The 17,034-nt window shown below is 32.1% G+C and overlaps 1 protein-coding gene across 1 annotated transcript in view; it reads left to right on the top strand.

The window, feature by feature from the left end:
- Positions 1-16,675, top strand: part of STK17B (serine/threonine kinase 17b) — a 30,881-nt gene extending 14,206 nt beyond the window's left edge. Inside the window, exons 3-8 of the mRNA XM_059927313.1 lie at positions 807-1,019; positions 8,044-8,188; positions 9,322-9,448; positions 10,913-10,961; positions 12,149-12,328; positions 14,238-16,675. Of these exons, the coding sequence (XP_059783296.1) occupies positions 807-1,019; positions 8,044-8,188; positions 9,322-9,448; positions 10,913-10,961; positions 12,149-12,328; positions 14,238-14,520 (997 nt within the window). The 3' untranslated portion in view covers positions 14,521-16,675. The remainder of the gene's footprint in view (positions 1-806; positions 1,020-8,043; positions 8,189-9,321; positions 9,449-10,912; positions 10,962-12,148; positions 12,329-14,237) is intronic.
- Positions 16,676-17,034: the final 359 nt, after the last annotated feature.

Genomic DNA, 17,034 nt, shown 5'->3' with positions numbered 1-17,034 from the left:
AGTACTGTTATTGGAAAGAGCTAAAACGCGTTTATTCCTAAAATGATAAACATGACCTTAATGGTGTGTTTGTACGTAGCTACTGATAACCATGAATGTTCTTACTTGATCATGAAGTGTCTTTGGATACTCTCCGTAAGATGTATATACCTTTGGTATCTGTTACAAGCTTCATGGTACTGAGCAATACTAAGAGATACTCTGGTAGAACAATTGACAAATTGTGATAGAAACCTTCAAAGCTTGTTAAAAGTGATGTTGAAAGGCAAAATGATTACACCAATAAAAGTAAATAAGTCAAATACCCATTTTTGCATTTAATTTTTTTCATTTGAAGGAAAGCTAAAATTTTTCATAGAGGGTTAATGTGAAACTCTTGGTCTTTGAAAATAGACCAAGATACGTATATTCTCTGGAGTCTGCCAAACAGAATAATATTAATTATGTAGGATTGTTGTGATACTTAAACACAATAATTTATATCAAGAGTATGGCATGGAGTTGGTAGGCAAATGAGATCTCCCCCTACAATGGTAATGTATCATATTAATGATATAATAGTAAAGAACAAATATAATTGTCCTACCTTGTTATTACATTTGCCATTTATATTTTCATGTGATAGTACTATAAATTTTATAAAAATACATGCAGTAGTTGATTAGGTTAAGAGAACAAAGATAAATTCCTGATGACACGGATATTTGAAAGGATTGACAAAGTTGGAGATATAACAGTATCTTTGTTATACTAATATTGTTCTCAATGGAAAAGTTAAAATTGATTGTCCTCACTTTTGCCCCCAGAGGAAAATTTGCTGTGGTTAGACAATGTATATCAAAATCTACTGGTCAAGAATATGCTGCAAAATTTCTGAAAAAGAGAAGAAGAGGGCAGGATTGTCGAGCAGAGATTCTACATGAGATTGCAGTACTTGAATTGGCAAAGTCCTGTCCCCATGTAATTAATCTTCATGAAGTCTATGAAAATACAAGTGAAATCATTTTGATATTGGAACAGTAAGTATACATTTTTAAAAACTGAAGTAAATTTATAGTACCTATTTTAATTGTTGGATAAGGTTGCTTGAAATGTCAAGAACAAGAATGATAAAAGTAAGACAAGAACTTGTAAAGATTCCTGTTGATAAAATATTAGAGGAACATAGTGTATATTTATATGTTTTCACAAAACTTAATGTGCAGCCTCACACACATACTCAAAAACTAATTAAACAGTATTCAATAAACAAATGACAATACCATGTTTGCAGAATATGGTGAAATGAGTATACTTTCATTGCTAATGGCACAGAAAATTGATGAGGTTTTCTGCAAAACAATCTGGTGGGCAAATAGGATTGAAATAATTTGTATATTCAGTTATTTGAAAAGCACATCCAAGGAAGTGACCCAAGGAGAATAAAAAGGTAAACTTGCATGAATGAAAGGTAAACCACATAGTTTGTTAAAAAAAAAACACGTGTTTAGTATGTGTGATGTGCAAAACACTATGTTAGGAATTATAGCAATAAGAAAAAAAATATATCTCGTCCCACAAGTCAGTGAAAAGTTGAAAACACCTAGATTTCAATAATTTGTCAAGTCGGCATAGAATATGGTTAAACTAACTGACTTGTTAACCAATATGTTGACATGTTACTCTAAAACAGTGTTTTTATTGATGTGTTACTCTAAAATGTGACAGTCTGACACATTTATTATAATTATGTAAAATGTGTATCTGAACATCTGCAACAATTAGAAGAGACCAGCTAAGTTTATGTTTAGTGTACTTTAGATTCTGATAGTTTATTACAAAATAGTTTTTATAAAAAAAACTAGAGATGTGTTTTAGCAAAAAAAAATTATAAACATAGTAATTCTTTTTAGTAGCTAACCTGCTTTATTGCCTTTTTGAATTTAAAAGTGCATTAGTCAAATTTTAGGGTTCAGTTATTTTAAGGGATGAATAGTTTTGCTTATATATTTATTTAAAATCTAAATATTTTTGTACCAGGAAAGATGATTGCCTAGAGTGAACTTGTAAATGAAAATGCTTATTTTGCAAAATGCTAAACCTACAAATAGTTTGTTTAAAAATGAATACTATGTATATCTCCCAGAACAGCAACATACCAATTACGGTATATTATAGTACCTTCAAAATAAATTAGAATTGCAGAGAAGACCGGGATTCTATCAACAGGATTTCATTTTCATACATTTTTGGATTATTTTTGTCAAATGCTTAAGCTGACCTTTAAAAAGTTATCTACTTGCATGACATCTTCATGTTTGAAGTATGTGAAAAGTAGCTAATATTTTTCAAAAACAATAATTAATGGAATACTAGGTTTGGAGAGTGAGTATACAATAGGAGCATTGACCACTTTCATGAAATTCTCTCTTGGGGGTGCTCATCCGAATAGCAACAACAAAATACATCAAAAAGTTTTAACACATTTTATGGATGGACCTTGTTCATACTCTGAAAATTAATTCAGATACCCTACCCAGTAAACTGAGTTCTGTAAGGGCTGAACTGTATGTCGTGGCTGAAATGTAGCAAGCAATCAGTAAATGTGAGTGGATAAATATATTTAATTTCTTACCAAAGCAACTAGGACCTATTAAAATTTATTACTATGCGTATCATTTTTGAGGTGGCGTTGTCACATCACACAATCTCAGCCAAAGGTAAAAATGTGTTGGGCAGGTTTAGCTATGTAGGTGGCATAATTTTTTATGTGGTAAAAATAAAACAGTGGAATCCTTTACTCTAATTACTGTTGCCAATTTGATCTTCTCGTCAAACTAACCTGCATACTCATTTTTCTTCCCTGACTTTTTTATTTGAGAAAATTTTAAATCTACAGAGATGTTGAAAGACTAGTACAATTAACACTCTTATACTCTTTAGCTTGATTCACCGAATGTTGGCCTTTTGCCATATTTGCCAAACTATTTGAAAGTTGTAGGTATCACGATATTTCTTCTTCACTTGCCAGAGTATTTATTCTGAAGAGTAATGGCATTCTTCTACATAACCAATACCAGTATCAAAACTAAGAAAGTTAATATTAATCCGGTACTATCATCAAATATATAGTTCATATTTAAATTTTTTGGATTATCCCTGAAATGTCTTATGGACCTGTTTTTTTAAAATTCCAGTACAAGAGCCAGTCAAGATTCACACATTATTATTTGATTGCTAAACTTCTTTAGTCACTTTATTTTTCCTGACATTGTCTTTTTTGGGGGAAATCTGTATCTGTTTTCACATGAAGTATTCTACATCCTGGATTCGTGTCATTGTTTTCTCATGACTAGATTTAGGTTAAATATTTTTGGCATGGGGACATTGTGGATGATGATGTGTATTTCTTATTGTAACACATGAGGTGGCAGTTACATTCGGATTGTTCCATTATTGGTTTTTCTAATTAGAACATGGCTAAAGTGGAGTCTGCCAGCCCTCCACACTGTAAGGAACATGTTCCCCTTTAAAATTAATAAGTAACCTATGTGGTAATATTTTAAGACTGTGAATATTCTGTTCTTTAACAGCTTTTTATCTAGTGGTTTTGGTAACCATTGATGCTATTCATTTGAATTATTATAAAAGTATACTACAAAGTCTTATTGCCATTCCTATCCTTTCCACTCTCTTCCCACTCAACCTTATAGGTAACCATATTTATTAGTTTCTGACTCATTCTTTATGTGTTTCTTCTTGCAAATATAGGCAAGTTTGTATATATGTATACTTCCCTTTCTTTCTTACAGAAAAAATAGCATATTATATATGCCTTTTTGTGCCTTGCTTTTTTTTTCAAATAACATTATATCCTGGAAGTCATTTCATATTCATAGTTCATAGGCATCTTTCTTAATATTATTATTATTATTGCTATTTTTTAAATGCCTGTATAGTTCTCCACTGTATGGTGTACCACTTGTTCAGTCTTCTTTGGATGGCCATCATTTGTGGAGGTATAGTTTTAGTGTAAATTCCTATAAATGTGATTGCAAGGTCAGGGAGTAAATGCCTATGTGCTTGTATTAGATGTTGTCAAATTTCTCTTTATATGGATGGTACATAATTACTTTAAAAAGGTACTCTTTGCTAATTATATGACTCTAACTTAAACCTTCTTTTGGAACTATTAAACTATGGGTTCTGATAGCTCTGTTTTATTTTTGCGTTTGTGTTTTGTTTTGCCTTCACTTAACCTAAACCAATTGTTTGAACCAAATTAACTTGTTTACTTTTGTGAATTAAACTTAACTTCTTGCAGTCAACTTAACAGTTTTTAACAATTACTAAATCTTTCATTTTTATCTTAATACTTAGTCCACAGGAAAGTATTTCATTACCATTTATAAAGTCTAAATTATTTTTTAGCCCTTTCTTTAACTATTTGAAAAGTCATATAAATACTATTCTGGAGTTAGTATTAGATCTCTTTATAAATTCGGGGAAATTTTTGAGGATAGTTGAGTCAACCCATCCCCACTCTCCGTGAGGCAACAACTTTTCTATAACAAGTGTTTTAAAAGCATTTTTTGATAATTAAATAAAATATATACAAGGTTTTTTTTTTAAAACTTCTGGAAAGAAAGTGTTATCTAATTGGGCACATTGAGTTTGGTTTTTGTTTGTTTGTTTGTTTTTAATGCTGAGTTCTGAGCTAACTAAAATTGATTATAAAGAATATGTATAACCTTTAGAAAACATGGGACAAGAACTTTGTCCTAGATATAGCAAAGTTCGAGGGGAAATTGGATAGGATAAATATAAGTTTATCAAGTCAACTCTATGAAATTATATGGAAGAGAAATAATAATTTCTTTCTGTCAAGAAATTACCAGCTTATGTTGCCTATTAAATATCTTTAAGTAAATATTATGGACCCAGTAGAAAATGATGAGGACCATAGCAAAACATTTCAACAATAATATATGTTGGGCATTTACTATATGGCAGGTACCATGCTAAGCACTTTATCTATATTTTCATTTGATTTTTAAAATAATCCTCCAAAAAGGGAGATTGGTATTTACTTCACATATTCTAATTTAGAGACAGGAAATACTCTGGCTGGTTTCTTTCCATTCTGAAATTCCATGGGTTTTGTTTCCCCTCATTAGCACTGGAATATAATTTTGAAAGATACTCAATATAAAAAATTTAAAACTACTTCATTTTGATCACTAAAAATAAATACTTAATTTAAAAATCTTTACTGTGATTTCCAAAGCTATATGAATAGATTTGTAGTTTATGGATGAGGGAGATATTGCTTTGTTTTACTGAAAATCTTGGCTCTCTAGTACCCAGGGAAATTTATTATTTTGGATAGGAAAATATTCTGATTTTAATCTTTTACATGTTAACTTTATTGTGTTATGGGAGTTCTTCTAAAGGATAATTCTCTACTTCCCTACTAATATCTAAACTGTGCGTTAGAAAGCCGTAAAAGGCAAATGTAGATTTAAGTAGTATATAGCACATAGATTTACGTGACAGTGTACACAACACATATACAAATACATAAGCAAAAGAACGTGAATACTCCAAATTTCTAAATTTGTTGGTTGAGTTCCTTCAGGTGGCAAACTCTTCAACAAAGAGAGAAAGAGTAGAAATACCTGAATTTACCTTCCAGGGCAATGATAATGATATAGGTGGCTTCTCTGATTACAGAGATATCTTTTCTTCTCTGTAGTCACCACTCTGGATGCCATGTTTTAACAAAGAGTCTATTAGTCTGCTACTCCTCACTGCTTCCATTTATGCTTCCAGTTTCCAGTTTCCAGTTTCCACTAACTTCTGCAGTCTGCTTCTTATGTTATCTGTTCTTCCCCTCCTCTTAACTTCTCCTATGGAGAGCTATGGTAAAGAGCTTTCCCTCTTTTGTGGGAAAAACGGCATTCCTACAAAAGACATTGGTCAGCTTGCCAAACTAAAAGGTAGGGACAGTGTGATTGACTGATAATCATAGTGTTTGTTGGATCTTGTTACTGAAATAAACAAACAAGAAACCCTTAGTATACTTTTCCTGGTATAAAAGTAACACCTATTTATTGTGTTAAATTTAGAAGGTATAGAAAATAGAAATCATTTGTAAACTGTGGTTACTTTTATGGCATATTCCTGTATTTTAAAAGTATTCTTCTTTTTCTGTCTATGTATGTATACCTTTAGAAACAAAATTGTGATCTACTAGGTATACTCTATTATAACCCATTTTTTCACTTAAGAATATGTTATGTACGTTTTTATATGTATAAGTATTTCTAAAAATGAATTTTAATTTAGCAAAGACTTTTAAAATTGCCTTCATAATCAGAGTTTAACAAGAAGCCCCCAAATTCAGAAAGGCTGGATGTTGGCTAGATTTGGAATTAATATTTGTTGGCTCATTATAATAATAGCTAATATTTATTGCATATTTACTATGTGTCAGACACTGTATTAAATACTTACAGATGATCTGCTTTGATGCTTATAACATTTGTTGTACTCAGTACTTTACATGGTTTATCTAATATAATTCTTACAGCAAGCCATTGAAGTAGGAGCTATCATTTTTTGTTATGTATCATTATGTTACAATAGAAGAAACAGAAACACATTTTGTCCCAGTTCAGGTAGCTCGTTAGTGGCAGAGTCAAGAGTGGAAGCCAGACAGTCTTGATTTCAGTAGGCACTTCTATAAGCAACCTGCTGTCCTCTTAGGTCTAGGCACTGGGAAGTGCTTTACATATGTTTTCTTAGATTCTATTTTGAATTTTAGAATTAATGGAGGGTTCTGTCTGTTGAATTAACTTTAGTGAGTGTAATGTAAATGTTGGTATGTACATATAAAGTGTTGAAGAATGAATTTATGCTGCCATATACTGCCAGATACGGAAGAATTCAGATCTTTCTGGTATTTTCCATATTTTTTTGGTATGTTCCATATCTTAATAGTGGATATAAGTCATTATTTTATACAGTTTTCTTATACTTTCCAATTATTTGGTCTGACTTCTTACCAGATGTATCTTACAAAGGGCCTAGCAAAGAACTCATCCTAAGAGAATGAGTGCCTTCTACATGTCAGACACTGTTCTTGATGCTGTGGATACAGCAGTGAACCAAAGGGAGGAAAATAGTGTTTTGTGAAATAAATGAGTTTCTATTTTATTACATAGAATAGGCTTTACTTGAGATATTCCCGAACATACCTTATAAATTTGATTAATAACCATCTAGATTTTTTTGCATGATGTTCTGACTGACAAATTTTATCTCATTTATTTAGATTTAGTCCTCAAAAAAAAATCTGTTGAGTTCAGTAATATCTCTATTTTACAGATGCGGAAGCTCAAATAAGTGATTGACCCTAAATTATATTGCTGATAAATAGCAGGTTTAGGATTTAAATTTAAATCATTTTATTCCAAACCTAGGAATTTTTCATAATGCTTTTTTTGTCAACATTCTTAGATTTTCAGTTCTTAAAAAAAACAATTAAGATTTGGGTTCTGGCCCCAAGTATTCTTTGTGAAGCTGCAGTACAGGATATTGGTAAAGAATGCAGATTCTCATCCATATTATTCAGATTCTGTCCCCCCAACCCCCATTTACTATATGACCTTGTACAAGTAGCTTAACCTCTTTGTACTTATTTCTTTATCTGTAAAATGGGAATGATAACCACCTACCTCACTTGATTGTCATGAGGATCAAAATATCTATATCTATATATAGCTGCTAACTAAATTTATATATAATGAATAAATGAGTAAAATAGAGCAGAGCTGAGCTCATAAATAAGTACTAGCACCCAGAATTCAAAATATTCTTGTCATTTATTTTATTCCTTAAAGATTCCCCCCCACCCAGGACCACCCCACCCATTAAATGTGTGTATAGAGAGAGAATAAAGTTTCGATGGCCGTGTCTTTTACTTAAAGGTATACAGTATTTAAAAGTTGTCATTTTTAGGTCAATGATTTTTCAAGTTTCTATTATTCGAATTTTATTCAGTGCTGCAGGTGGAGAAATTTTCAATCTGTGTTTACCTGAGTTGGCTGAAATGGTCTCTGAAAATGACATTATCAGACTCATTAAACAAATACTTGAAGGAGTTTATTATCTACATCAGAATAACATTGTACACCTTGATTTAAAGGTAATGTAATGTGATTTTAAGTAACACTACGTCTCTGTTCCTTCTCTGCTCTTGCTTTGCACAATTAATTGCAAGCTGGTATTGAGAGGAAACAACAGTCAGATCATGCTTGTCTAGACTGCACATATGCTACATGGACTAATTCTGTATTGGCAGAGGGAAGACTGCATGTGTGAGCAGCTCAGATTAATCACTGGGCTCTTAAAAACCATCATTACTATATGTTCTAATCCTACCATCATGTCACTCCATCCCACTCTTACTGCCACATCCTGGACCTTTCTATCTTATAAAACTGTCTATCTCTAAAATACTTAATTTTGATCTCCATCTTGAAGGTAACCTACTAGTCCTCATTCCTTTACTCCCATTATACTCATTCATCTTTCCCTTGAGGCTTTCAGTCTTTTGGCTTCTCCTTTCCCCCCACCCCCAGACCATTCAGGCCCCTTCCCAATCCCTGAGATCCCACTTCAGCCTTTCATGTTACTATCCTTTCTCCTTATCCTTCCTCTGCAGCCATACAAGGACCTTAAAATCTGGATCAAACTGTCTCTTATTGTTTGAACATTGGACTCTTCTCTTCCTGGACAATCTCCCTTTCATATACCCCACCACTCCTCTTTCTATCTCAGGTAGAAACCTGGGAATGGTCAGACCCAGAACCATCACAGTGTATTGAACCATTATGTTCCTGCAAATATATGCATTTTTATTCCTTCATGCCTTCTGTCATGCTATTCCCCAGAACACTTTTCTAACTGGCATTCTTCTATTTATCCTTTAAGGTTCAGCTTAAGCATCATCTCTACTGCAAAGCCTTCTTGGACTTTCTAATGGGCAGAATTAAGTAGTCTTTACTGCTGAGTATTCTATATCTCATAATCAATTAATCTATCTATGTACCCACCTTTTTTATTCAAACCAAGAAGCCTCTTGAAGTATATTTTTTACTTTATTTATCATTGAATATATAGCTTTTCCTAAATAGTAGTTCAGTAAATGTTCGATGGATGACTCAATAAAATGTTTAATAGCTAAACTATAAGTTCCACTTAATTTACCTGTGATCTGAGATTAGTATTCTTTTATTGTTTTGTATTACTTATCATTGTTTTGTTGTGCTTTATTAGCCACAGAATATATTACTGAGCAGCATATACCCTCTTGGGGACATAAAAATTGTAGATTTTGGAATGTCTCGAAAAATAGGGAATGCATGTGAACTTCGGGAAATCATGGGAACACCAGAATACTTGGGTAAGAATTTCCTTTTACTTTCTATACCATTTTGAAATTTATTAACTAAATGATATCTGTATAGAACTATATTTTAGGGCATATAATTCCAGGATATATTTGGTTCAAATATTTTAGTGCATTGAAATTTGCTTATGGCACATTTAAATGAACTGTAGTGAATTGAGACATTCACAACAATTTACAGGACATTGGACATCTAAGTTAAAAGTTTAATGTTTGTGTGTAAAAGCTTTATAATAGAGAAAAATAGGTAAAAGGGAAGTTAGGGAGCAGGAAAAAATGGAAAAAGAGGAAAACAATCAAATGTCACTGCGTTTGAAGCCTGTTTGATAGGGCTGTCAAAAAGAACCTATAATTAGATAATCTAGGGATATTGTACTAAATCAACAAATAAGGTCATGCAGATGAAAGATTTTTTAACTCATATGAAGCAATACATAAAGTATTTTAATTTATAGTAACAAGTTTTTTACACTTTTTTGTTGTTGCTCATATTGATAGTCCCATGCAGGCATTGAAAAGATACAAGTAAACAGAACAAGTGCCACTCAGCTAGGCAGCTGACTTTCCCAAAATGAAAAGCAAAGCAAATTACTAACTTTTGAATGCTAATAGAGGCTACAGTGTCCTAGAAAAATGATTGTAATTGTAGATAAAACAGCTCACAGAAGTATGTGAAAAGGTGGTAGGTGGTGCAATGGAGGCTGGCAACATATGTGACTCAAAGGCTTTAACAAAATTGTTAGGCTTTAAGAAACAGTCTCTCTTTGGAAAAATTATGAAACCATACTGTGAAACAAAAAAGTTATTATTCAATCATAGATCCTAGTTTGGACTCTACTAACTTGAAATTTATGGTAATATTTAGAAAGTATAGAGAATTTATGTTGCACCTTTTAGAAAATTTTTTTGGCGGGGGAGGAGACAATGGAAAATTAATTGCTTAGGAAACTAGGTTTTCTGTAGTTTAAGGGGATATTTAATCTACTTGAAAATCTAAAGCACTTCCATGAAGCTTAATTTGCTCATAGTGTCATTGTAAATGCATATGATTCTATTTACCCTGAGAAGCAAAACTTCAATCAGTCTAATAAAATAACTCAAACTAATTCCTAACAGAGTGATAAAACTAAAACTGTAAAAAGATTCTAGCTTCTAACATTTTACTTCTTCATAATTGTTTTTTCTGAGATTAATCTCAATGGTTAAAAAAAAATACTACATAGCTACTGGTTACTTCAAGAATATAACTGGTGCTTTTGAACCATCTGGTTCTATAATTTTCTCAACATTAGATATGTTTAAATGTCTAATCACAGGATAATTAATACTATGCTAAATTTCTACTGATCATATTGGTAGTTCTTTAAAATTAAATCCAGTTTAATATAAAGTAATTTTCACATTTTTAAATTTGTCAGTATTGAATTTGAATTTTATTTTTTATTTTTTTTCTTTCAGCTCCAGAAATCCTGAACTATGATCCTATTACCACAGCAACAGACATGTGGTAAGATTTTGTTCGTAACTTGAATGCCTTTATTAAAAGCTGGTTAGTATATATTCCAGGGTTCTTTGGTTCCAGAAGTAAATAATAAAGCTTTCTTTAAAAGATGTTATTCAAGTATCATTATTATGCCACAGGAAAACATTTACCTGTTCATTCTTTTTAATAACACTCTGGCTGTGAGCCAAAGGTACAGGAATAAATAGGAAAATCCCTTTCCTGGAGGAAGACTCCTTCTGGTAAAAGAACAAAATAGTCACAGTACTGTGTTACGTGTTCTATAAAAAAGATAAAATGCTATTTAATAAGCATGGAGGAATTAGCAGACAAGCACCAGATGGGAGACATCTGGTCTAGGTCTAGGAGAACTAGGGAAGGTATTTTGCTCAGCAGAAAAATGAGGTCAGAGCCATGCAAAAGTTTAGTTTTATGAGAGCATATTTCTCAGGTATTGTGAGTGTGTGTGGCTGACACAGAGAGAATGTCATAGAGTAGAACTGGCATTGATACTGGAACTTTAGTTGGGACCACAATGGAAGACTGACTCCGTAAGGCCAAGTAGAAGAGTTTAGACTTATTCCCTGTGTTCCATGTTTGGGACTGTAATGGATTTGCCAAGAAAAAAGGGTCCTGTGGCTAAATAATCGGGTGAAATAGGTGCCATTGCCTTTTTCTGGTTCCTGAACACAGGAATTGTCATTAACATATTTACGGTTCTAAGCATTTTGCAGTTTAAAAAAAATCTGCCTGCCCAATATTGTGCTTTACCAAACCTGCAGACTCGGTTTGCATGGTCTCCTGTTTATGTCTCACAGACCATTACTGTGTCATTGGACACCATTTGGGAAATGCTGCTCAGGGCAGCTTTGTGTACTTGATAACAGGTATATCTGTGTGAAGGGCAGACTGTAGATATAATGATATATATTTAATACATCATATTTATAATTATATGACACACATGTGCATTCCCTCATATTATTTTTCTGTGAGGCAAACTTTGAGATAACATAATTATTTCAGTTTTAGTAGTATACTATAGGAACTTTGAAAAGCAATTTAAAATCTGTAGTTTAACTGTACAAGTTTTGAGGACAGGAATATGTTGAGAATCAATTTGACTTTATATAGATGTTTTAAGATTAGCACACATTTTAAGTTCCCATCTTCTCCCTTATTTGTTTTTTCAGGAACGTTGGTATAATAACATATATGTTGTTAACTCATACATCCCCATTTGTGGGAGAAGATAATCAAGAAACATACCTCAATATTTCCCAAGTTAATGTAGATTATTCAGAAGAAACTTTTTCATCAGTTTCACAGCTGGCCACAGACTTCATCCAGAGCCTTTTAGTAAAAAATCCAGAGTAAGTAATAACATTAATTTGTTTAAATACTATTATAAAATGAAATATATATGACTATTAAGAAAGATATACTCTAAAACAGTATAAAATTATTAGATGTATGCTCTCAAGTTTCAGGTAAAATGGGGAGAGAGGTGGTATGAGAGATCATTAAGTAACAATCCATAAGTTCAAACATAGACAATACAAAATATGTAACAGGAAGTCTTGAACTGAAGAGAAGATTTGGGTTGTTTCTCTCTCAACCTACTACTAATCCCTGAAATTCCCTAAAATAATTAGAAGTATAAGGTTTACAATACACATGGCTGCTTAAGATAAGACTTTGTTATGAATGATTTATAGTTAAATAACTACAGTTGTATAACAAGTCCAAATTACTGATTGTCAAATTTTTAAGGAGCAGATGCTCTTTGACCGCCTACTAAAGAAGGGACATGAAACTATGTCTTAAGACTCTTACCTCATTCGTTGGCAACTTCAAAGCAGGAAAAGAAAAAGCTTACCTCCCTTTTCTTTACCTGGATCAGCCCTATTTACTTTATTTATTTGAATTTCATTTTATTTATTTTTTTATACAGCAGGTTCTTATTAGTTATCCATTTTATGCATATTAGTGTATATATGTCAATCCCAATCTCCTATTTACTTTAGAACGGCCTGGCTGTATAATGCAGGAGCTGAGATATAGTGCCTTGGGCTGGAATCCTGCTTGTGTCGCTTGTCAGGTCTTTTATCTCTGACAATTACTTACTCTCCTGGAGGACTCAGTTTCCTTATCTGTTTAAGAAAAAAACCCTCAGAGGTTTGTTCATTATTTTATTGGCTTAACGCAAGTCTGAACAAACTCTCACTGGCTCTATTTTGAAATATTAATAGTAATAATACTATTACTATAGTATTAATACTATATTACTACTAATAGTATTAGTTATATAGATACTAATTAGTATTAGTATCTATTACTATAGTATTAGTACTTAGTACTATTTAGTAGTAATTAGTAATTAGTACTATTTAGTAATTAGTAATTAGTGCTATTACTATAGTATTAATATTATAGTACTATATAATACTATATTAATGCTATACTATACTATATATTATATACTATATAATACTATATTCATACTAATAGTATTAGTTATATAGATTATTAGTATTACTAATACTAATAGTATTAGTTATATAGATACTAATTAGTATTAGTATTAGAAATAGTAATAATACTATTTGTTTCTGGTTATAAACAGTTTTTATTTTCCTAAATATTTTTTCATCTAGATTCTAAAATTTCTATAATGAGCTCCTTAATTTTTATTATCAGAAAAAAATGAACAATAAAATCAAAGACTAAGGAAACCTACGTTCTGATAGTAATTGTGGGTGTGTTAAGGTTGGAGTTGAGTATAAACAGGTGTTTTCCTTCCTTTTGAAATATTGTGATATTTGACCATATTGCTTTCACAAGCAAAAACAAAATTTAAAAACTAAAGATGTTGGATAAACACCATTGAAGAATAGCCTTGGTTTTCAAGATTTAACAGTTAACTGCTTTTTAAGGACACAAAATAATAATAGAGATTATAAATTACATATATTTTCCTTCAAAGGGTTTGTAAACCCAGGAGTCTGTATAATTTTACTGATTTTTATTTGTGAGCCTAAAATATGTTCCCAGTTTTTTGACTAGATAGTGTCATCCGTAAGCTCCATGATAAATTGAATTTTCAGCACATGTCAGAACTTAACTCTAGGTACTCCACTTTTCCTATTATTATTCCCTTCTGTACTATGAGTATGTGTTATTTTCATAATAAATAAAAAATAAGTCTGTAATATATTGAACTGCAGACATTTCCAACCTGATTTTTGGTTCTCAATTTTCCCTTGGTGCTTTCATTCAAAGGAAAAGACCAACAGCCGAAATCTGCCTTTCTCATTCTTGGCTACAGCAGTGGGACTTTGGAAACTTGTTTCACCCTGAAGAAACTTCCAGTTCGTCTCAAAGTCAGGATCATACAATAAAGTCCTCTGAAGACAAGACTTCTAAACCCTCTTGTAATGGAACCTGCAGTGACCGAGAAGACAAAGAGAATATCCCGGAGGATAGCAGCACGGTGTCCAAAAGGTTCCGCTTTGATGACTCATTGCCCAATCCCCATGAACTTGTTTCAGATTTGCTCTGTTAGCACTTTTCTCTTTGACTCATTTGAACTGAATGTCGAATTTGAAATCCACTTCAGTGTGAGATTGTGGTTTATAGCTTCATATATGGCATGTTTATAGCTTCATATATGGCATGTTTATATTGTAAATGCACTTTAGCATAGAAGAATTTAGGGAAGTGTTTTAATGCTAAATTACTAGTTTCTAGCATAATTTCATTTCCTGTACTGAGATATCAACTCTCAAAGAAAATATTTAAATATGTGATAAAAAATAAAATTGTACATGTGAGTTTACATGTTAATGAAAGAATTCAACTTCACATGGATTTTTTAAAATGTTTTTCATATCAGGAAAAGTAACTTGGGTTATATTATGGTTGATGTAAACTGAACAAAATGAAGACATTTGAATTTAATAGATTCTCCAAGGTAAGTTCTATCCCATGCCTCTATTGACAAAATTTTGTTTAGGATAACAGTGTCAAGTTTAAATAAGAATATACACTATTTTATAGATGCTCAAGAGATATTTTACACTTGAAAATGTTTTTCAATCATGGATATTTTGAAACTGCATAAGATTTCCATTACATATGGTCTGCGATATGAGACAGGTCCTTTAACCAGAGCAGAGAGGGGGTTAGAAACTGGATTAGGGATATTCTATACAAGTTGAAGCAGAGAAAAGAGCAGCATGGCATCATTTTTAACTCAAATGTCTTTTGCCCATTCTCAACATACGTCAGATTTAACAAGGTGTAAAAGATGGAGAATACAGGGTACAGAGGTGTAGAGGATTTTCATCCTCCAGAATCTCTAGGGTAGAAGATGCTTAGGTAAAACTGAGTATGCTCTGTTTTCAGTCAACCAAACATATTTATTAATTGAATGTAGAAGAAAGTGCTGACAGACTTATGCAACTTACAGAATTTTAGGTATCTTCTAAGTGTTAGAATAGAAGCCAATCATTCAGAGTTCTAAAAGTATGCATAAAAAATATCATGGCACCAGTAGGACTATTAACACAGTGCCAGAGTCAGCAGTAGCAAGGTGGATATGCTCATAAAGCAGGATGACATCAAGCTCTTCTAAAGTTCTTGTGTAAAATTCCTAGTGAGTGAGGAGGCTTAGCAGGAGATCTGCAGAGTGGCATTTAATGGTCTTTTGCTGGGGCCAGTGCAAGTAATAGTCCAGGGACAGCAGAATATTTGATGGGTGGCAGGTGACTATGTTTGGTTCTAATTGGCGGGGGGCGGGGAAGATTGACTCCTTTTCGGGTAATCTTTGATGACTTTTCACCTGGAGACTATTAAAAACTCTGTTATGTTACCATGTTAAGATAACTGTAACTTCATGACCATGTTACTGTATCAAAAGAAATTAGGTTTTGTCAAAAGAAATCCTTGAGTTTTTTCCGTTTGAGTTATATATTACTCTAAAACCTTTGACTTCTTGAAACTTGGTAAGACTCCAAATTACTTAAAACTGTTTTTAATAACCGTCAGATCACTTTATTTGGGTAAATGAATTCCTTTTACATCCTCAGCATTTCTTAAAGGAAAAGTTATTTCTGCTCGTGTGTGTGTGTGCACATGTGTTTACGTATTTGTATAGGTGTATGTATATATGTATAGATAGATGAAATATAGTCCATAGACAACTTTCTCTTAGAGATTCTTCCCTCTGGTATATTGTACTCAACTCAGGTGCCAAAGGAGCTCATCTTAAGACATGTAAATATACATTTAACTTCTTTAAGAAGTAGTTTATCGGTTCAATAAACTAGTCATTGCGGAAGCTAAATTGGGCTTTCGTGTATCTAAAACTGATGAGTTTTTTCTATATTGTTGTTGCCCATTTATTTGCCTTCAGTATTAAGCTAATGCAGGTAAAGCTTAGTAAGTAAGTCATTGGAGAAAGAGGAAATTGTTATTTTGACAAAAGACCATATTATATTTTTAACTTTCCAGAGGAATTATGCCATACTAAAAAGCAAAAATCAAGAAATGTTGGAATTTCGAATTATAAACTGTTTCTTAAAAAAATATTTTATACGAGTTTTCTTTTATTCTGAGAAATCTTTAAATAGTTTAGCTCCTTACCCTTACTTAATAGAATACACAGGGTTGTAAATTTCCATACCTTTTTTCCTACCAATTTTTATTGTAAAAAAGCAACTAGTAGGTTATGCAAACAGTATAAAAATTCTGTTTTTTCATAAAGGTGAATTTAAATATTTTCTCTGATTGAAATATGAAAATAAACCAATTTTTAGAGAGAACTTATTAACAAGTAACTCAATTCTTATTTTTTTCCTCCCAAGATTGAAAACAAGAGGTGAATAGATGTCAGTAACACATCTGAAGATTAATGTTAAATTGTGGTGAGTTTATAAAGTTTAATTTGCTTTTCGGATAGGAGCCCTGGATAGATGGGATTAAAAAGATGAGGTATAGGTGACAATCATAAGTGTCATTTTAACTTTTTTCCCCCACAGTAAAGTTAACCTAACTCTAAGCAGTAAAATTACAATGA

This window comes from Balaenoptera ricei, chromosome 7 (genome assembly GCF_028023285.1).
Source record: "Balaenoptera ricei isolate mBalRic1 chromosome 7, mBalRic1.hap2, whole genome shotgun sequence".
In the NCBI taxonomy this organism is placed as follows: domain Eukaryota; kingdom Metazoa; phylum Chordata; class Mammalia; order Artiodactyla; family Balaenopteridae; genus Balaenoptera; species Balaenoptera ricei.
This window is presented reverse-complemented; position numbering and strand designations above follow the sequence as displayed.